This window comes from Galleria mellonella, unplaced genomic scaffold (genome assembly GCF_026898425.1).
Source record: "Galleria mellonella isolate WM207_F2 unplaced genomic scaffold, CSIRO_AGI_GalMel_v1 utg64, whole genome shotgun sequence".
Lineage (NCBI taxonomy): Eukaryota > Metazoa > Arthropoda > Insecta > Lepidoptera > Pyralidae > Galleria > Galleria mellonella.
In genome coordinates, this window is record NW_026442133.1 from 5,713,989 (window position 1) to 5,737,166 (window position 23,178).

General features: G+C 31.9%; 3 protein-coding genes across 4 annotated transcripts in view; 1 reads left to right on the forward strand and 2 right to left on the reverse strand.

Annotated features, from left to right (window-relative positions):
- Positions 1-450: 450 nt before the first annotated feature.
- Positions 451-9,468, reverse strand: LOC113512543 (xanthine dehydrogenase-like). Its single transcript, XM_052900158.1, has 8 exons — positions 9,162-9,468; positions 7,095-7,249; positions 4,216-6,343; positions 3,792-4,100; positions 3,094-3,431; positions 2,050-2,854; positions 1,165-1,332; positions 451-638 (listed from the first exon to the last, which is right to left on the reverse strand). The coding sequence occupies exons 1-8, from the start codon at positions 9,231-9,233 to the stop codon at positions 588-590; spliced, it is 4,026 nt and encodes a 1,341-aa protein (XP_052756118.1). The 5' UTR covers positions 9,234-9,468; the 3' UTR covers positions 451-587.
- A 2,393-nt stretch (positions 9,469-11,861) lies between these two features.
- On the reverse strand, positions 11,862-14,569 carry LOC113512364 (cytochrome c oxidase assembly protein COX20, mitochondrial). The gene is made up of 3 exons (XM_026896194.3): positions 14,350-14,569; positions 14,165-14,220; positions 11,862-13,166 (listed from the first exon to the last, which is right to left on the reverse strand). Exons 2-3 carry the CDS (start codon positions 14,213-14,215, stop codon positions 12,852-12,854), a joined length of 366 nt encoding a protein of 121 aa, XP_026751995.1. The 5' UTR covers positions 14,216-14,220; positions 14,350-14,569; the 3' UTR covers positions 11,862-12,851.
- A 1,072-nt stretch (positions 14,570-15,641) lies between these two features.
- LOC128201882 (protein numb) overlaps positions 15,642-23,178 on the forward strand; it is a 36,184-nt gene continuing 28,647 nt past the window's right edge. The window contains exon 1 of one of the 2 annotated variants that reach the window (XM_052900199.1): positions 15,642-16,099. The gene's annotated coding sequence lies outside the window, so the exon portion shown is untranslated. Of the gene's footprint in view, positions 16,100-21,809; positions 22,080-23,178 lie in introns of those variants that run through there. The other variant, XM_052900200.1, reaches the window with a different exon arrangement.

Sequence of the window (23,178 nt, forward strand, 5' to 3'; positions counted from 1 at the left end):
TTTTTGTAAAAAAAAAAGTTGTTAGAGAAAAGCATTTAGGGTAAAAGGAGAAGGAGGTACGGAGAAGCTGGCATCAGGCAAAATCGTATTCAGCAGGGCCCAAGTACCCCAAAATGTACTCTAAAAAGTACCGATGCCAAAAAGTTTCACAAAATGTCATAAGAATAAAATTTTTCCGATGCTTCCCTTGGTCTACTACTCATTTAACTTTGGATTACTAATTTCAAATTCCAAATTAATGAGCAAGATCTATGAACAAGGATTATCAAATTCGAAACTAGTTAGACAATCTCCATGACATACCTCAATAAATAATTATAATAATGCAAGCATGAAAAATAAACGACAGACGAACTTACATTTCAAATATAAGTTTGAGGTATGAAAATCCATAGAAATCAGATTTACAGAGAAGAAGAAACTGCAGTGATATGTAGGAAATAAGAAACGTTGTTTTATAAATCAGTATATATTAATTTTAATTGAAATACAATTAAAGTACATTAAAACCGATTAAATATTGAAATATGGTTAAAATAAAATTGAAGGCTTAATAATATTTTGAATAAACAATCTGCAACTAATTCCTACGCAACGACGTTCCACTGCTGACCTTCTTTACTTATAGTCGGTTTCACCTGAAACTCAAAATAATAATTTGAGAATTAAATTTTAAAGAAATGAGTTTATTTATTTTTACTACCTATTTGGCCTTAACGAGTGCAAGGGTAATATACCCTGTCAAGTCGACTTCCAGATGGTTCTCCTTAAATTTTTTTATGTTTAATTCCTGATTTGTCACAATTGGTCCACTGACCTGACTTCATCCTCACCTATATCTATACTCCTACCATATTATTTATATTCACTGGTATTGTAATACCACACACTGAGTTAGTATTGCAATTAAATGAATTAAGAAAAATTAAGAGTGTGGTTAATTCAAGTTTATGAATAGTAATTAATATTATGCTTTTCAAACAGTATTCGACCACAGAAACTTATAGAACAATTTCCCAAGCAACATGGATAGAAAAACAATAAAAGATGTTGACCCTCCCATAGAAACACGGTGCATCTGGCTGTTAAGTTGGTATCTGTGGAAAGCATAAAATTGTATGTCAAATTTCGATACAGGTTTCAATTGAAGTAATAAAATTGTACCTTTTCGGTGAACTCATCTTCACATGCCATTCTTATCCGTTCACAAGTGGCTGGTGCGTGGAGCACAAAATCTGGTTTCACACCAGCATCGATTCGCGCAGATTTAATTGCTTCCTTTATAGCAAAAAATACTGACGCAGCCAAAAAGAGAGGTGGTTCTCCCACAGCCTGGAAAATAAATATAAGTGAATGAACCATGTACGTAAAAATTACAAAAATTAGGTACACACTAATAATAGTTCTACTTTCCTCTAATACATATTATATACTAGATATTTTCCGCGGCTTTGCCCGCGTGCGTCAGTATATAAAGATTTTTGTGTTCGGATATAACCTACCCGTGTACCAATTTCATTCAAACCGATCAAGAATTTTAGCGTTATTGAAACAAAAACATCTAATCATCCAAACATCTTTACAAACTTTCACTTTTATAAAGGACTGGGCCACTAGTTCTTTATAACTTCTTCGACATCACACGTTATTTATTTATTTTTTTTAAATAAAATGCCGCCTATATAATATAAGTTTTTGTAAATGAAAGAATTTTAAAATTTAAAATTATTTTTTAATTAATCCACTATAAACAGACATACAAAAAAACTAAATCTTTCCTCTTTGTAATATTAGTTTATATTTAGATATAGACGTTAGTAAATATCTTCGGAGATGTATTACTTAATCTCTGAATAGCTTTTAATAAGTCGAAAATGGAATGGTAAGTATACTAGTAAGTAATAATAAATGAAGATGGTTTCTAGGAGGGACCGCGTGGGTAATGGGGTCCCATTACTGACAATCCCTCCCCCTCCCAAATGTGTAACTAGTTAGTCAGTAAACAACTAATTTTTAATATATATATATATATATATATATTTTACTTACCTTAGAAGAATAAACAGCTCGTGGGTTAGGTGCACCTTTAAGAAGTGAAACATTGAACTCTTTAGGTATATCGGAAAAGCCAGGAATTTTGTATGTTCCTGGTCCTTTCGATAAAATTTCACCAGTTGGCAAAAACAACATCTCCTCCATAGTAAAAAAACCATAGCCTTGCATGAACGCACCTTCTATTTGGCCTATATCGATAGCAGGATTTATACTTTCTCCTAAATCCATTACTATATCAGATCTTAACACCTGATGATCACCAGTAAGGCAATCAATTATGACTTCAGAACATCCAGCTCCGTACGTAAAGTATTCATAAATATTCCCTGAATTAGTTTTATCATTATACTCAATTTTTGGAGCTGAGTAATATCCCGTAGCAGATAAATTTACTCTATCTAAATACGCTGCCATAACCCAATCTTCCCACTTGCCATTGGGATTTTTAATTTTATACGACTCTAATCTTTCTTTTAAAATAGTGCAAGCATCTATTACTGCCATACCATATAAATCAGAACTAATGCTCGCAGCTGTAGGAGAACTGTTTGGCACTTTGTCGGTAGACATTTCACTAATATGTATTTTGCTGATATCCAAATCCAGTGCTCTTGAAGCTACTTGGATCATTTTAGTAAAAAGTCCTTGTCCCATTTCTACACCTCCTATAGATAATAAAACCGAACCATCATTGTATACCAATAATAATGCTCCAGCTTGCATCAGTACATCAGATTGAAAAGATATACCGTATTTCGTTGGAACTATAGCAATCCCTTTCTTTTTCCATCTGTTCATTCTGAAAATTAAGCAGATATGTGCTACTCGTTTATTATTATTATTAGTATTTAAATATTTTAGCATTCTCAAATTATCTATTTACCTAATTATTTTATTCAATAGATAAACGGAATTACTTCAATTAATCTACAATAAGTCTAGTATTACAGCCGAGGCCTATATTCAGCAATAACAGTTAACAGAATAAAATCTATTATTTATCTGTTTAACAAACAAATATTCTATAAACCTACTTACTTATTAAATTCATCCACTTCGACCTTTCGTCTCCAGTAAGCACTATTTTCTATACATTCATTCCAGCACCTTGATAAAGTGCAATATTTAAGTGATTGGTTGTAATGAGTCAAATCTCCCTCTCTATACATATTCAAAATTGCGATTTCTTCATATGTTTTATCTAAATTCGCAGCTATATCTCTTATCATATTTTCTGCAGCGAACATAACTTGAGGCGCACCAAAACCTCGAAAAGCTGTATTTGAAGGCAAATTTGTTTTACAAATATATGCATTTACCTCAACATTAGGTATATTATAGCAGTTATCAATATGTGCTATAGATCTTGACACCAACTGAAAAAAAAATTATAAAAATCGATGGCAATTTAAAGAATAATACTCCAAATTTAGAATACTTTTGTATCTATACAATAATGTTTATAGCTTTATAACTGTCATTTAATATTGTTTTGCTCCATTAAGGTTATTTATTTGAAGAATGATGAAGAATACTAAATTATCCCATCTATCTATTACCTACTATTTTAGGTTTCTTGCATACTAGAAGAAGAGAATCGAAAGCCAACGATTTATATCCTTACATAATACTCATATAATCGTGTTACACAATTTAACATCATTGTTTGGTTATATTTCATAAGCATGCTAGTTTTCAATATAAATATGTTTATAAGTAGCACCATGAGATCTTACCGCACTAGATAAATCCATAGAGAAACCGCCATTGCAATAAATATCTATTGCGGCACCAAAAATCTTTCCATCATCATCAAATGCTACTTTATATTTGATAAGGAAAGGATGTCTATAGCCAGTCGTTTGCATATCTTCATCCCTATCTAAAACTCCTCTGACAGGTTTATTTAATTTATACGCTGCTATTGCCACTGGAACAGCTAACATCATAGCTCTAGTTTCTTTCCCACCAAAAGCTCCTCCAAGCCTTTTTACTTTACATACGACTTTATGGTTTGGTATACGAAGCACTCTTGAAACTATTTGCTGAAATATACAAAATTTAACTAACTACGAATATACTAAAAATGTTATTTATAGTCAATAACATTATTAAGACCCTTTTCTAATATCCTACCATTTTTTTTTATATTTCACTTACCGCTATTTCAGCTGGATTTTGAGAACTACATATTATTTCTAATTCGTCTTCTTTTCTTACAGCGTATGCAGACATTGTTTCCAAATAAAAATGTTCCTGAGCTCCGCTCCTAACGTGACCCTCAATAATGTGAAATGAGTTCGAAAAAACTTCTATCAAATCTCCTTTTTTTAAAGAAACAGGTGACCCAGAAAAGAAAGAACGATGAACTATAGCATCTTCTAATGTAACTATTGTTGGTTGTATTGGATCATACGTTACTGTTACTAGATCTTTCGCTTTTCTAGCTATCATTTCAGATTTAGCAACCACAGCTCCAATCACACAAGATCGGCTGGATACTATATTACTAGAAAATATTTGTTCATCTTTTATAAGAGGACCCACTTTGTTAAACTCTGCATCTATATCTACAGCCGATAGAAATTGTTCCACACCTGATATTGAAAGGGCTTTACTAGCATCTATTGACTTAATTCTAGCATGTGATTCAGTACTCAAAACTAATGTCAAAAATAATTCTCCTTCGATATGTGGAATATCATCACAGTACATAGCTTCACCTGTTGCTTGTTTCATTGCTGATATGTGTGGTACGGGTTTTCCAACACAATCCGAAATTTCAATGGCGTCGTTTTTCAAATCAAAATATTGCGAACTCTTTGGCTCGCAAATATGTAAGTCGTTGATACCATATAACTGGCTGTTTATTAGATTATCACCAGTCGCTGACGTTAAATCACTTAAAACATGAAGATAAAATTTATAAAATAAACTTAAACATAGTGATTTACGGTAGATCGCCATACCTCCAGGAACAGAAATGTCTAATTTTAATTCATGTGTAAGTGAATCCATTACTTTATTTAACATATTTTTATTCCAACAACATCCTTTTATTAAATTACACGAATTTACTGCACATATAGTAGTTGGTCCCATGCCCCCATAACAAATTTTAATTTCTGAAATTACTTTGTCAATAAATTTAACGCTAAATGCTGCTGTTACAATAGAAATATCATCATTTCTTCTACGCGACTGTTTGTATGCTTTAAAAAAATGTTGATTGTTAGTAAATGGTATTTCTATAGATACAACAATGTCATTGTCTCTAAGTAATGTTTTTCTGTAGCTCACAAAAAAATCACTATCAATTACTACCTTTCTATGTCCTTTGTCTAAACTGTAAATATTGAGTACTGCAGAACACGCCATTAATATTGGATTCAAATCAGATATAGGGCTAGCTGTTACTATATTTCCAATAAGTGAAGCAACATTTCTAACTTGATTACCAGCAAACCAATGAAGTATATTTATTATAGCTTCAAAAACTTGTCCTCTGCTAGTGTCAAGTTTCAGCTGTCTATTCAGAAAACTATTCACCTCATTTAAAGAAACCGCAGCACCTATTGTTAATTCCTCTTTAGTAGCGTCACAAATATACATTTCTGGTATCATAGTCGGACAAAGTAATATGGGATATTTTATTTTCTTGAATTTCATTTCTACTCCTATTTCGGTATTGCCAATTACAATTTTGCTATTTGGATATTTATTTTTCAGTACTATCAAATCTTCAAGATTCTGTGGTCGTATCCATATTACGTTTTCTCCTTTAAACATTAAATATGACTCGCTATAACTGTTATTCAACTTTAATTCAGGAGGAAAAATTGGTTCTTGTGTTGCATCATATGGTACAAAAGATGATTTCCTAAAAAGCTCATTTTTATTATTCTCTTCCGCTTTTTTATTCCGACAGCAATTATCACCCATTGCGCACGAACTGCTTCCTTTTGCATTTACATAATTTATTTCCCATGCTTCCCCAAATGTTTTGAAAGCTTCAATTATCGGTCTGTAACCAGTACATCTACATAGATTTCCTTGCAATGCTGTGTCTATGTCCGAATAGCAAATCTTTTCTTTACTTCTTAATAAAGCATACATGGACATTACGATCCCCGGCGTACAAAATCCACATTGTGACCCATGTGCTTTCGCTAGCCTTTCTTGAACCGGATGTAATCGATCTTGCGTCGAACCGATACCTTCTACTGTGGTAACCGCTAAGCCGTGCATAGCACATACCGGAGTCAGACAAGCATTTACAGCTATATGTCTAATGATATAGACGTTAAGGTTTGTATTTATTCAAAACTCGATTTAAATCTTGACCTCCCGGCACGCGGCGTTTGGTAACAATAAAGTAACTACTACATATAAGTGGAAGAATTCGTGAACATCAATAAGCCTAACGCCCGTTAATACTATCATCAACCTAAGAATGGAATTAATTCCCAGCAGCCGTATTTCCGAACAAATACGGCAATGAATCTTTCAAGAATAGAGCATATGTCTTCCTAAAAGGCCGACAACTGACCTGCAATTTCACTAATATTGCATCATCAGGTAAGTCGCTTACTCATTTGCCCCTAATCCTTTTTCAGTGGATGCAAATGGCTCAGGACGGTTCTTTATGGCAATCTATAGGGAGCTTATGTTCAGCAGTGATAATGATGATCATGATTGTCATTACTGAGAACTAAGATGTTAAATTTCGGTATAAAGTTATAAATTATATTGCTATATATTTGTATAACTACTTTTCAAGGGAAAGAAAACTAGAAATAAAACTTGCCGCATTACCAACGTAACAATAATCGACTAATATCCTTCTTCTATGGCTTAAATAGTTGCATTGTAATTAACATACCACTAGATTTGCCCATTTCTCACAAAACATAGCGGGTGAGCCTATCACTATCACTCGAGTTTATTTAGCACCTATACTTTGGTAACATTAAAAAAAAAACAGTAAAATATTAAAAAAATAAACATTATTAAATTAAGAAAATAGTAAAAAAGGATACTTGACGCGATCTTCCAGTTTCAAATACTGAGAAACCATGACTGTGCAGGCACCACAGCCACCCTCTCCGCAGCCATACTTTGTACCCGTTAAGTGAAGCTTCTTACGTAAATACCAAAGCAACGTCCATTCTGGATCAGGTTCGGATTCCACTACCTAAAAAATTATTTAATTATTTAACACTTTAATGCACCAATATTATAGGACTTGTTGAAGGATTTTCAATAAACATAGTATAGTACAAAAGTGGTCTTATTGCTAAGCAATCTCTTCCAGACAACTTTTGGGAAAAAGAATTTAAAGAATAAACGAGTTGACGGCGCGTTAAAAAAATACAGTTAAACTTCGAAGATATTAACAAATACTAAGTATGTACCTAACCTAATATTTTAGCCATTCATTTAGTGCATTCAAAATACTTCAAAGTTTGAAGACGAACGTCTTTAACCAGTGCGTGTTGAACCTATGGAACCGAAACACGGTTGGCCATACGCAGAAGCTATGTTACTCAGTGAGCTATGAAGAGGGCTATGCTTGATGTTTCTTTGCGTGATAGAAACCGCAATAAAATAAAAAAGAACGACACGGCCTGAATCAGAAGCAAGCTGAAGAGTAAAAGGTCACATAGCTCGAAGAACCGACAACAGATGGGAAAGAAAGGTTTTTAAGCGGCGACCCTGTATAGGCAAACACAGTGTAGAACGACTTGGGTTCGTTCTATACTGTGTTTGCGTTTCGTATTATTATAAATAGAACGACGACCTCAAATGCATTGCGAGGGTTAATGGATGCATATTGCTCGGGACCGGTCTTTACGGCAGAGTACGGGGGAGGCCTATGCTCAGTAGTGGCCAACGATAATGTGATGATGATGAAGATGATGAATTGGTACTTTTTGAATTAACCGCAGTAAATTAAAAAAAGGTCGCAAATAAAAACTAATGACATATTCTGATCTGCTATAGTGAATTTTTCACGATAAGCCAAATAACCCGACATCATCCACAGCTGTGATCACTGACTAGTAGCCTGCCAACGAATACCAATAGCGCAGGCGTGATAAAGTACCATTACATTAAGAATATGAATCTCTCGCTTATTTACTATAAATGGCCCTGAACAACTAGCATTTGTATTTGAGGTCATCGCTCTGTCTAGTGGGGGTCACCCTATTCGCCACTAGGGATATAAATAGATATTGTGTTCATAATCAGTGGCTTGACTCTCGTAATATTATCAACGGCCTACTAAAAAGTTCTGTAGCTCATAACTATAAAATGTGAATCTGTAAATTCTTCTTACTATTGTTATAAATATGAAAAATTATTTGTTGCCTCATAGCTTATGTACTGATGAAATTTTGCCAGTAGTTGCCACACTTAGCAGGCGAGTTGGCAACCGCAGTTTGGCTTTTAGTGATATTTTAAAAGTGACGCTGCTACCGATATCACGACCATTAATTTTCCTTAGACGCCTTTTAAAACACCCACGGAAAAGGAGTGGCCCATTCTATGCCGGGACCACACAGTAAAATTTGGTATAAACGTACTATATGTATGTATGAGATGAAAATGACTATTTTTTATCCCGGTCAATAAACATAAACCGGTTCCGCGGACGAAGTTGCGGATAAAAGTAAAATCCAATATAGCTGTAAATCGTGTATTAGATGAAATCATAGGAAATTGAAATATTTAGTAATTTGTAGTGTAATCCTGCATAAAAAAGTGTATCTAAGTGTACCAATCTACTTGCATACTATACAATACACAAATATAGTCGAACTTTAAAAACTTAATTGCCTACTTACGCATTACGAGTTGTCTAATATAATATAAATTATCTTATATGCATCATGTGCGGTCGTCCATATTTACTTACCTATCTAACCTACCTATAAAATGAAATTCATGCCCGTACGCAGAATTATAATTAGCTTGCATTTTTGTTTAAAGGCATATTACGCACCGATATCAATAATTCTTTCTGCAATTGATAATGTTTTTTTATAATTAAAGGTAATTGTTTATTTTTTAAGAAACAAAACAAAATAAAAAAAGGCACTTACCTTCTTACCGTTCACATAAAACACTAAATCTGTTTTGGCATTCTCAGGTATGTGTATCGTTAATAATTCCATTATTTAAATAACGCACAAAGTGCACATTTACAGCTGCACAAGTTGTCGAGCTACCAAGCTGTAACATGCGACTGATATAAAAATGCGACTAAGGTAACTGGTTTAGTAAACATGCCGCTCGCGAGCCCTGATAGACAATAAATTGACGGAGATTAATACTAAATAGGTAGGTATAAATTTATGAAGTATTTTATGCTACAGACTGTTCCATTCAAACAAATGCAATGCTATTTATGAAAACATTCTCCAGTGTATTATTTATAATTTACACCAACATACATAAGAGAACATCATTTCTGATATCTTATCAACAGTAGCAGTATTACTTACGACTTCATTCACATAAATAATATTTTATCGGTTGCTTTTATTAACATTCTCTTATATCATTATCTATGTATATAAACGGAAAATTAGAATGACCCCAATTTATTCATTACATTAGGCAACTACCTAGTGCCGAAACTAGAAATATTAAATAATCATTTTTAACCATACTATGAAATCTAAGAGTTATTACTCCAATTACCTATACCGTACCAGTTAGTAAAGTTATAAATTCAGACATACAGACCACAGAAGTGGTGAATTCGAATCTTATCGAAACCTAAATAAAAATAATTTCAAGAAGAGGAATTCGACTTTTTTATTTTTTTATGTGAGTTATTACTCCGCTAGTTCTAAACCGAATTAGAAAATTATTTTTTTATTTGAAAGAATATATGTACTTACAGATTGGACCCATACAATTATAATCAAAATCGGCTCAGTAGTTTAGTTTTTAGATCAAAATAACTGGTTTTGTTACAATTGAAGTGGATTTTTTTGTGGAACACAATTTTTAATTAAAAAGGCAGATTAATAAGTCCAGTAAAAATGTATGAAGCTTTAATATCAATATATAATTTATGAAATGTTTGGACAGGGCATTGTTTTGAAAATATATACACGAAATTTCGTGTATGTAATTTCGAATTATGGTGAATATTCTCCGTCACTTAAGATGATTCACAACTGGTTTACCGAGTTTCGTCGTGGTAGAACAAGCACGGAAGACGCACCTCGTTCAGGACGTCCAACTGAGATAACCACTCCAAAAATGATCACGAAAATTCACGATATCGAATTCGGAGATCAACAAGTGAATTTGAGGTAGATAGCCAACACTGTAAACATCTCATATGAATAAATTTCTAACATATTCCATGAACATTTGCATTTGAAAAATGTCGGCAAAATGGATGCCACGTTTGTTGACAATTGACCAAAAACGTGAGTATCACAATTTCCTAGGCTAATTAGTGGCTGTTTAAACGAAACCTAGATGAGTTTTTGCGCTGTTTCATTACTGTAGATAAAACATGAATTCATATGGTGTATAAAACACCAAAGACAAAACAACAATCTAAGCAGTGGGTTGAAGCCAGTGGCAGTCCTCCGAAGAAGGCTCAGTCAGCAGGCAAATTTATGACCACGGTTTTTTTGGGGCGCACAAGGTACAATCTTAATTGATTTTCTCCAAAGAGGTAAAAAAAATTTAAGGAGAGTATTACGCTATACTCTCAGACTAATTAAATAATGAAATCGACACAAAACGGCCTTATCTTGCCAAAAAGAAAATCCTGTTTCACCTCGATAATGCTCTACTCATTCTTCCGCCGTTGTAACAGCCAAGCTAGTGGAGTTACGCTACGAAATGCTTCCCAATCCACCATATTCTCCTGACTTATCTCCAAGTGGTTTCTTCCTTTTTCCAAACAAGTATAATGGTTTGGTGGACGAAGCTTTGAATCTAATTTGAAAGTTATTATTTTTATTATTACTTCAGGGAGTGCGGGTTAGCAACCGCTGTTATGCCTTTCAAGATACTTTAAGAGTGACGCTGCTGCCCATCCTTCGCGCTTTGAAAGTTATGGCCTCCTACTGCCATGTGCAGGAATGTAGATAAGGCCGCCTTCTGTATCACTTCTAATCAATATTTACTGTATTTGTTTTTAACTTGTAAAAAACCAAATCTTTTTGTAATATGGATAAAACCATATTACGCCGACTCCAAATGATTGGGATAAGAGTAGGAAGATGATGATTTGTTTTTAACTTGGTGCAGTAAAGTGTAAAATAAATAAATAAATAATACTTGAAATCCCCATATTTTACCGAGCCTATTAGAATATGTTGACAGAGAGTGCCACTCAAATTAATTTGTATATTCTCAGTATTTTACTTCACAGAAGAGTTAGGAAGGAGAAGGAATTGTTAATAATAGGGATTGGTAGCTCCATTGCTAGCAACACACCCTGTTAACCTTCTAGCAATTTCCCCTAAAAACCATTGAAGTTACTTCTTAGAAAATTGAACATGATGGGGTAATTAATCAACTTTCATCCTCACTTATCCCCTGTCACTTGTGTCTCACCAGCATATACTGTTAATGCAGGCGGGATGTCCATTCCATATTCACCCATTAAAAAAGCCCCCATATGCAGCTATTACATTCAATCTCATGTATACAATACAATTCGATACAATCGTGAAAATATCTATAGATAGATTAATTTTTTTCTTATCTCTGAAAGCAGGTCTGTCAGCTAACGAACTCAAAGCACAGTGTGTATTGGTAACAAAATTTATTGGTAACAAAATTTATTGATAACTACAAACTCATTATATATACTAGTACTCTCCTTATTATTATTATTTACAGCAACTGTCTAAATACATAAATTTTAATAAAGTTAATTTATTAAAACATAAATTCCTATTTCATTATTAAATATCTTCTAATACGTCCTATTAAAATGTTCCCTTTAGAAAATTAATTTAATTATATTGCTGTAGGTATAGGTTTTCCTTTTAAATTTTATGATAAATAAAGCAGTTATTATGCCTGAATGCCATCTAGTGTATAATATATATAAAGAGTATAGAAGTTGAAAAATTTTTCAAATAACAATTTTGTGGTTAAACAATTATAAAAGTTGATATGTAAACATGTAATGTAATGTAAACAATACAGGAAAGTATTTATGATGACTTACAGGAATTAATAAAAAAAATACCTCCAAAAAATCTTTTGTCATATTTGCGAACTTCCATGATAATAAGTCAATGGAGTATAGAGTAGATTCTGAAACACCATTGTCTACCTTAAAATTAAAAAATTAATTTGATATTACAATGAAATGTTTATTCTAAAGACGAGTATAAACAAATTTTTTAGTAGAATTGGATCATATATACATTACATTTAAATTTAGATAGTCAATACTATAATAGTATCGATAAACTATCAAATTAAAATTATAATTTTAGAGATAGTTTAGGGAATGGTAGCTCGGAATCAATTCCAATATTACTTCCTACACACTTGAAAAGTTATCTCTTAATTTTAAATAAAGAAAAGAATAACAAAAATCTACTAGATGGCATCATCCACCTCAATTATTGTTACTATACACATGTTTTTTAATAATTATACTCAATTCATGTTTTGAGAAACTAACTGAACAATTTATTCTTAATTTAAATATATAAATACAACCTAAACATGTGTCAACTCAAATGAAGATTAGATTATAAGAAATAAGGAAACAGGATTGGTCATCAGGTACTGCTAAATTAAGCAGATTTTAAAACACCTTTTTGTTCTAATTCTTTCTCTACCACAGTACCTTCATAAAGTATCTTATCTTTTAAAGCTTCCTGTAGCAACTGTGCATCAAATCTCTGTTTAGACCATTGATATCGACAGAATGACCAATAAATTAATGTGCTTATAGAGAATGTACCAAAACCAATGTGTTGTGATAACATAGGTCGAGATGTCTTGAGGAAAGCTGCCAAACCCACTCCAGCTCCTGTAGCAATTCCATACAAGAAACTTTCACGGAAACATGGTATTTTAGATAAATCTCTACCAAATACCACTAAACCCTGAAAACAATATAAATGATATTGAAATTGATCTTTTCATTTTATAAGATTTCAATTGATAATTGAACTCTTATAAAATAAAAATACTCATGACATAGAGAATCAGAGCCATACATTGACTATAGTTTTGTATATATGATTGAGATGCTTACATTTTTTTTACATAACTTAAAATAGCAAACAAGGTGATGGGCCACCTGATGGAAAGTGGTAATCATAGAGGAAAGAGATTGTTACTTATGCAGACTACTAATCCTATTGCTAGCAATATAACTTGCCAAATCAACCTCCACTTGGTCCCCCTGGAAATCATCATGCTGAATTCCAGGTGTATTCATTATGACAAGTTAAGAGACCTGCCTTTTCATTCCCACCAATACACCACCAACCATACCATTAGTGCAGGCAGCCAGGGTCGCCATCCCATTATCATCCATAAAAAAAACAATACAATGTGATGAATTTATAAGAATTAATTGCAATGGTTTCCAGGTAGGACCATGTGGAATTTGACCTGACATAGTATATTGCTAGCAATAGGGTTGGTAATCCCCATTACTTCCATGCCCATTGCAATGCCTTCACACCCCCTGTAGATGTAGGTTACAGAACCACCATCAGGGTGGAAAGGGACTGTTAGCAATGGAGTTTGACAGCCTCATTGCTAGCAATATGCCCTATTAGGTCGACCTCCATGTGGTTCCCTCTGGAAACCATTGTGAACAATTCTTGTTGAATTCATCATGATGGGCTAACTGACCTGCTTCATCCTCACCCATCATCCTTTACTGGTGCCTCGCCGGTGTATAGCGCGGCTAGGGTTATCATTCCATTATCGCCCATTAAAAAAACGAACCACCATCAACACCCTATATATCTTTCCCCATTATTAAAATTTTGCACCGCATATTTTTGCCCTAACTAGATAGATTACACAAACGTCAGGTATAATAAGTATTTATAGAAAATAGGTACTAAATTAAAAATGCAACAAATACCTTTTTTTCTTCTGGATCTTCATCCAACATACTTTTGACAACGGTATCCATGACTTCTAAAATTATGAAGAAAATTTTAATTATAGTTGTGATTCGGTGGATGGAAATAAAAGAAATTACGTAAAATAATATGAGAGTAAAATGTAATGTAAATGTGTTACGGTAATAATAACTTAATAAAATACCTTAAAAAGTTTACAGTACTTGAACCTAAGAAATTTGAAATAGGTAACTATTTTTATGAAATATTTATTAATAATATCATAATAAAAGAATCTAGAATAACAAGCAAAGCATATATTTTCAATTTTTCATATATGCATGTTATTTTTCTAAAAAAATTACAGACAATATTAAAAAGTAAGTAATAATAATAACATTCCATCAACTGTCACTACTTCAGCTGACAGTGACAGTGGGACTGTTTTTTTTTACAATTTTTATTGCTTTTTTACCTAAGAACAAGGAGTTAAATAAAAGGAATGATAAAATAATAACTGTAAATCATATGATTCACATCACACATCCAACATATTATTTATTTTAATGTTTAAAAGAAATGTATTTGTAAGTGAAACGCTGTTTTTGAAATGCCACCATAACTCTGACTGCAATGGTGCCTATTGAAAATGTCCATAATCCACCATAATAGATTTTTGTCTATCGCAGGTCCGATCTCCTGTAAATATGCTACTTTAATTCTTTGCCTCTTCAAAACATCCGCTAGCTCTCTTCCTCTTCCAGTTATAAAACCTACGTTCTACTACCAAATGTGATATATATTTTTCTTACTTTATGGACTAGCGTCTTTCGTTGCCCCCACCTGTATTGGTTCAAGAACCCTTATCCACTTCCCATAGGCACAACCCTTGTTCACTCTCCACAGGCGATGGGTGCTGCACATGCACGTTGCCTCTGGAGTACACCTATCGCGATCTTTTTTATACGTATCCATATCATAAAAATATTTAGCTTATGGTTTTACGACTGGCCGCCTGCCTGACGTATATATATATATATATATATATATATATATATATATATATATATATATATATATATATATATATATATATATATATATATATATATGTGTGATTCTTAATATTTAAAAGTAATCACAATATTCCACAGACGATGTCAGCAAGTTTGTACGAAATAAACTAGAAAGTATAATACATAGAAAATGAAATTGCTACAGAAAAAGATTAGGTGATTGCTGAGATGATCAAATGAAAATTTATATTTTATTATTGGATGAAACATCTAATAGTCATATGACTATTAGATGTTCATATATATGAAATCAATAATATTTATTTTTTCTATTCCAAATCGGATTTCTGGATTCGTTTTTAGTTATAGCTCAATTCGTATTTGCTCTAGTTTATGGATATGGACATATTTGTCAGTTACTTACCACTGTCACTGTCACTTTGACACCAATTTGTAAACCGCAATCATTGTGAAAAAGACTGAAGAAAGAATGAAGAAAAAGAAACTGATAAAACATGAATTGATTGGTCGTCGATGACTGGATCGCTATTATGCTTGCCTGTTTCTTTCAGCCAAGGCTTTTCTCAAGGTTCTAAAAGAATGTGTTTACGTAAAATGTTTTACAAAAATGTTTCAACGATGGACCTTTCGCCTCTGTGTTATTATAGTCTTGTAAATAATCAATACTAATGAACAATCTGTGCCATTTTCTTTAGACTAGAGTGACAAAAATCAGTTCGTGATTCGCGGGTGATGAAGTCCGTGAAACTACTTCGAAGCTATATTTAATCTCTAGCACAACAGACAAAGAAACTATATTGTTTGTTAAATAACTCTAGTGAAATATTCTGAATGTACTTTAATTATACTTACATAAGTATATAATAATCCAATAACAATTTACGTATTGAAAGTTACAATCACCAGCTTTTATGATAGGTAAGTACTTAGTTTATAAATAATAAACACCACTGATCATATTACACCAACAAAATTTACCGTATATTCTGTCACTTCAATATGTATTAAAAATAAAACTAAACAAATAAGATCCTATTAATATTATAAATGTGGAACTATATAAGGATAGATGATGGATGTCACTCTTTCACATTAAAACTATTAAATATATTTGGTTCATGGGTAGGTTATATCCTAACCTAGCACATAGGATGGCCAGTGAGCACCCTTAGAGGATTACCTCTATGTCAAATTTTATGATAATTGTTTAAGTAGTCAAGGTACCAAGTAGTAACAAACTTGTAAATGGTGGTCAGTGGATATCCTTATGGGTGATGTTTATTATTATTTCATAAAATTTAATGTTGAAACTTTTTGATTATGAACTAATAGTACATTAATATTCAGATCAAAATTAACTAATAGATCTAAATGAAAATAATATTGAAAGTAGGAGGCAAATTTTATGATTATTATTAATTAATTTTATTATTAGATGAAGCCACAACTGAGTCATTTAAATTTCATGAAACTAAATTGCTACTGCTAATCTATACAGTATTTTTCTCTAATTTACAAGTAAACAATCAATTATTTTTGAAAAAAAAAACAGTTAAACTGTTGTTAGCAATGAAACTCATATAAAAAGTTACATTTGAGTTAATTTTGAAGCACCATTGCCAATTCCTAAAATTTCAGTTTCATATTACAGTAAAAGGATTACTCTAAGGACCAGTAAAAGCAACATAGTAGAAAGTTATAACTCAGTGGTATAAACAAATTTGCATCAGAACTGTTTTACACTTAATTGTCAATGGTGCATACCATAATAGTTTAGATAAATTATCAAATTATAATTATAGAGAAAAATTTAAAGAATTGTAACCTCAAATGGACTCAATTGCATAGTAAACTTCTACAGTAATGAGAATTGAATTTAATAATTGCTGGTTAAAATTTAAGCCTTCATATAAAGCACCCAATTTTACTTAAAATTGTTTTGTGAACATACACACCACACACAATACTATATTTACCTATCTAATTTTCTTTTAGACCAGTTCAAGTTGTTTTTTTTATATTTGAGAGAAATATATTCAGTTTTTTAAATAATTAATAACATGTGCTTAAAGCACATAGAATGTAACACATAATTTGTGCACTATTTTTAGTGTTCATATGGAAATCTCATTAAACATTCAAAATAATGGTAACATCTTTGACTCAAAGAATAATTTATGAAAATAAAAAAGATTTTATATTTCAATGGCTCTATCAGTACTGGCTTTAGGGGATATAAAGGGAAAGCCCAAAGGATCAAGAATTAATAAGATCAATAAAAACTCAGACATCATTTTAAACTCAATCCCAATTCACCTTTTATTCCATTCTCAAGTGGGAGAGGCTATCAAGTACCTTTAAAGACTTACCATTGAGTCTAAGGTAGCCAGGTTTTTTATTTTTTTATGCAACTCAGAATGACAAATAAAACGTTGGCCCACCTCATGGAAAGTGGTAATCATCATCTTTAGACATGAACAGTACCTTGGACATAACAACATATACTGAATTGCCTGTGATGCCCTTTATGCGTTGCCATTCCTGAGAACTAAAGTGTTATGCATCTGTACCTTGTAATTTCATTGTGATATTCCCATCAAACAGATAGCCACAGCCATACCAATAGCTGTTTCATGGCAATAATATGAGTAAGACATCTATTTACTACTTTTCAAACCAAAACAAAGCTATGCAGACACAACTGCTTTACAGCAGAAACACGAATGGGATACTATATCTAGTTACCCAAGCAGATGATTTTTGTACAGTATCTTTCTGGTAAGGTAAACCTGGATCTAAGCTTAATAGATCATCATCTCAATATATGATATTTTAATGAATGTGAGTAAATCTGCAAGATACAGCTAGTTCAATAATATTGTACTACTATAGTTTTTAGCTAACTACTGAAATAAGGAGGATAATGCACTTTAGGTGTATGTGTCTTTGGAGAAACATGTACCTTAAATAACTTGACAGATTTTAATGAACTTACCATAGCAATCCATTAAAATCCTACTACTAGATACATACCTTTTCCCATAAAAGCAGGCTTCAGACTTGTTATTATTATGCTAAAATATTGGCCCCTTTGCTAGCTTGGTTAATTCCTGGGATTCGTCCTCAGCTATCATCCTTCACTAGTACCTTGCCAGGGGGGAAGGATTGTTAGTAATGGAGACTGAGAATCCCATTGCTAGCAATATACCCAACCAGGTCGACCTCCTCGCGGTTTCCCCTGGCAAACTATCGTGGTTAATTCCTGATGAATTCATCATGATGGGCTAACTGGCCTGTTTTCATTCTCATCTATCACCCTTCACTGGTACCCCGCCAGTGTATACCGATAGAGCAGGCGGGATTGCCATGCCGTTTTCACCTATTAAAAAAAGTACCTTGCTAGCGTAAACCGATAATGATTAGAGGCTGCTATTTCATTTCGCAAATAAAAAAAAAAGACGTCTTGTCCTTATGGCTTAGTGTATCGAGATTTCATTTTCTTTCATAGGCATATTGTTTCTTCTATATTTAATCGTCTCTTACGACATCCTAAGAATGAGAAATTGTGGTGTATATTAGATTCTTACTCTGTTATGTATCTGGGTTTAAAATAAATATGGATATATGAATATATAGTAATATAAACTGTTGAAAAGTAACAAAATTTATAAATAAGTTTTTTACAAACTTCCCTTGATTTATATTAAATTAGCTGACCCCGCAAACGTTCTTTTACCGCCTCGAGTTGCGAGTAAATACCTAGTAAACATTAATAAAATTTCATTAACAACGGTTGAGCAGTTTCAAAGATTAACGTGTACGAACATCATAACAAGGAATTTTTATATATTAATAAGGAAATCTCACGACTTCACGCCCATTAAGAACATAAATTACTTAATACGGGTTGACTTTCATGTCATTTTGACGAAAATCTTTTACTAGTTTTAGGATTGAGATCAACTTCAGAACTTTACTTAGTACTTACGAAACATTTAACAATAAAATTAGCTGTTAATATAAACACTTACAGTGCTGTCTATCTTTACCATCCATGCCTACATAGCTAGTTTTGTTAGTAACTCTATCGACCCACTCTATTTTAGCATACCCGTGTCCTTGTGAAGTTGTTACTCGCAAAGAACAATTTATTGATATTTACTTCCAATAAAAGCTCACGACACTGTAATAATGTGATTGCATGTACACAGAGATAAATTTGTCTCGCATCTAATTGAATGGCGCCTCACAATCGCCTCTACCGCCTCCAACAAATTAACCTATTGACATAAAGGTTATTTAATCTATTTGGTAGAACCCTATGTATATTCCTATAATGGTTTTTTTATCATTATGATTTCTTGCAAAATAGGTCTACACAGGTAGTAAAATAATAATATATATTTTGCTTTTCTAAAAAATCCGCAAAGTCAGTAGTGGCATAATTAATATTGATTAGTAATCTTTCATCAATGTTTTTATAACTTTTTTGTGACAACATGTGTGTCAACGATTACATATTTTAATTGAGAATACCGAATCGTATTTCAATATTTCTTCCGCAAAAGACTGTTGTTTTAATCGTAATAAAAATAATATAGGACTAACACAGTACTTAATAATCCTATCGATTGCAAAAAGAAATCGAAATTAGTTCAGAATATTATGTTTATTGCGTAACATACACACAAAAAATGTAATCGAATTGAGAAGTTTTTAATGAGAACCTCTTCTTTTTTGAAGTCGCTTAAATATCTAATATATAGATAACACAAAAAATATTAAGTATAATCATTAAAACCATTTAAATCGTGTTCAAAATAGATGCCAACCTACATACGTCACAGTAGTTGATTAAAAGGGATCAAAAAAAGACAGACATCATTTATTATAAGTGTAAATAAATATAACCAGTATTATTTATAAGTGTTTAACCGCAATCTTGAATGAAAATAACCCCGGACTTGGGGGAAGATAAATATTACTATGTAGATAGGTAGGTATGCGGTATGATTCACAATAGGACCTACCACGCTGTGGCATATTTATATCTATATATTATAATTCACAGGTCTCATGTTGATTTACGCTATTTAATAATTCTATAAGTTTTCAATGAAACCTCATCTACATTATTGAATATGCTTACTTATTTGTTAACGGCCACTGCCCCTGAACTCAATTTGAAATAGAGCACCACATAAGAGCTTGGTGTATTGGAAAAGGAACAGAGTCGTTCATATTTGTACAAAGTCTGCAGAATCCGATATGGGCAAAAATTTGCTGTTTCCCTAACAATTAATACATGCATAGACAGACATAAATGGGAAATGTTGATTAGAATCATCATAATCGTAATCGAAATTTTTGTATTGAAAAGTAAAATTAAAAACAAAAGACACATCTGTACTGAATACAGTTAATTTGAAGTATAAATCTCAAATGCAAATTTAAAGACTTCTGTCATTAACATTCGAGAAAATGCACTCCACATAAAAACCAATTTTGATATTATATTTTAGTTCTAACTTTTTTCTCACTACTTCGTACGTGTAGATTTCAAAAGTAATTTATAAAGAGACCAAGTGGTTTTTTATAGATGACGTATGAAGATAGAGAACGTATGAAAATATACACCATATTTAAATTTATTTCTTCAAGAACACAATTGTAAAAAACGTATTTAATTTGGTACAGTAGTTTTTACGTGATGGCGATATAAACATACAAAACAGACAGACAAAATTTCTAAAAAATAATCTTTCAGCATCTGTTGGTCTTATTAGGACCCCTCATATTAACTTAAATATCTTCCATGTGCAGATATCATCTAGTTACAGTTTTATTATATTAACGTTTTATATATTTTTTTTATAAAATAGAGTATAAAATAACATAAGACGAAGTGTAAGAAGCTTAAGTTACATTCTGAGCTTGATTAGTTGGATTTTATTGCATCGGATAACCAAATGAGGAAATTTCGTTTTCAAATTTGCTTTGATAACGCTTTGATAGAAGTATTTTACAATGTAGTATGCAATAGTGAACAGGTATCTACTCAAACTACTTACTTACCACTACCATACCATTATTAGCAAGTTCTATCTTTTTTAAACTAAATACATCACTACGTTTGTTCCTTTAGCATTTACTTTTCTTTAAACTTCCAACTCATGAACCTACATATAAATCAACCTCCTCTAAAAATCTTTCGTAATTATACTAAAACAATGCAATGTCGCCTACTCGCAATCAACCCACTTCAAAACAGAATGTTCGTACTCCTATTTTTTAGTCTTTTAATACCTAAGTTATACCTGGTCAGCGCAATATTATCTTTAATATGTTATTCGTGTCAACTTGTGACGAATGGTTACCGTTCCACTTTTAATTAGTTAATTGTTAGCTATGCTACTTCCACCAGTATAAAAAATGCAATTAATATAATAATATTGCATCTGCAATTCGCCTAGTAATACATAAGAAACACGCGTGGTTTCATCCGATCACAGCCCATCTGTGGCATTGAAGAATTGCTTGGGTGTTGAAACTTTCAAGTTAGTGTGAATCAGAGTGTATTGTACTTTTACGTGTGTGCACGCCTGAAATAACCAGTGCAGTGCAATAATTAGTGGCGTTAGGTACTATATACTACTTTGAAATTGAACGTGTGGTAAATTTGTTTCAAACCTAAAAAGAAGTGCGCCTAAAATAATGCGCCGTTATCTTTACAAACTACAATCCAGATTTATATTGTCTAGCCTACTTTGCTTTTTGTAAACAAGTGTGGCCCTGATCCTGGTGTACTCAACAACAACGTGTTATATACTATTTATATGATGGAAGATAGTGTTGAAAACCGGCCAAAAATCACTAGTTGTTAATGGCACAGATTTGAGTGAGTAAACAAATCGTTTTCATTGTCCTGGTCAAGCTAAAATTTATCAGGATTCTTATGTAAAATTTATTTCTATAGTTTGTCTTTATACCTTCTCTTGTATTACATAAAATAAAAAATTGAAGGACTGTTAAATTTAATGAACTATAATGTTGGATTACTTAAAAGAAAATTTATTTTTTATGTACTTGCTAATATCACGAATTAATGTATAATACTTATAATATTATTTTATACTTTATAAATTATTTATAATTTTATCTATGTAAATAGTATATCAATTTCCTTAATTTAGTTCTATATTTAAAAATTCTAAATTTATAAATTTTAAAAATAATAAAAATTACCAAAGTTGAATTAAATAGACAATTATCTATGTACAGGATTTGAGGAACAGAAGAGAAAATCAGTGATAAGGATATATTATTAATATATTTTATTGCTTAAAGTACACTTCCGTATTTCTGTATTATCAGTTTTACAAAATACCTAATTGAGATCAATGCGTATAGATACATAATACTTACGTAGGGGCTGTTTATTAATTACGTGAGCTTAAGATAGTCTAACAAAATTCCACCAAATGTCATTAATAGGCTTGGGGTAAATGAAAATGTGGTATGAACTTTTTATTCATTTCTAATTATTCAGAAAAAAAAATTTTTTGGAATCAGTGTTAAAAATTTAGTTATAAATTAAAATAAAGCAAGATATAGGTATAAAATAAATTTACTTATTTAAAAACCTTTGAAAGGAGGTGGAGTAGAGTCCTATAAAAAAAGAGGTTACACCTTTTAAAATAAAAAATCTTACGTAATTAATACACGTCCCCTTAATTATTGTGAACCACAAATTTGATAAAAAGTTATTCTAAAAGTGTGGTATATTTACCTATTATTATGTACCCTAATCATTTAACATAAATATTCAATTCAATTATTTACACATCCCGCCAATTTAAGTTGTAACTTATACATTAACAATAGTTAGGTGAGTAGGTATATTATTGATTGCTAAGAACCAGAACCTTGCAAACTAATCAATACCTAATACATTTCTTAAATGATCATTATCAACTCGACTCACCAAGTAGCACGGT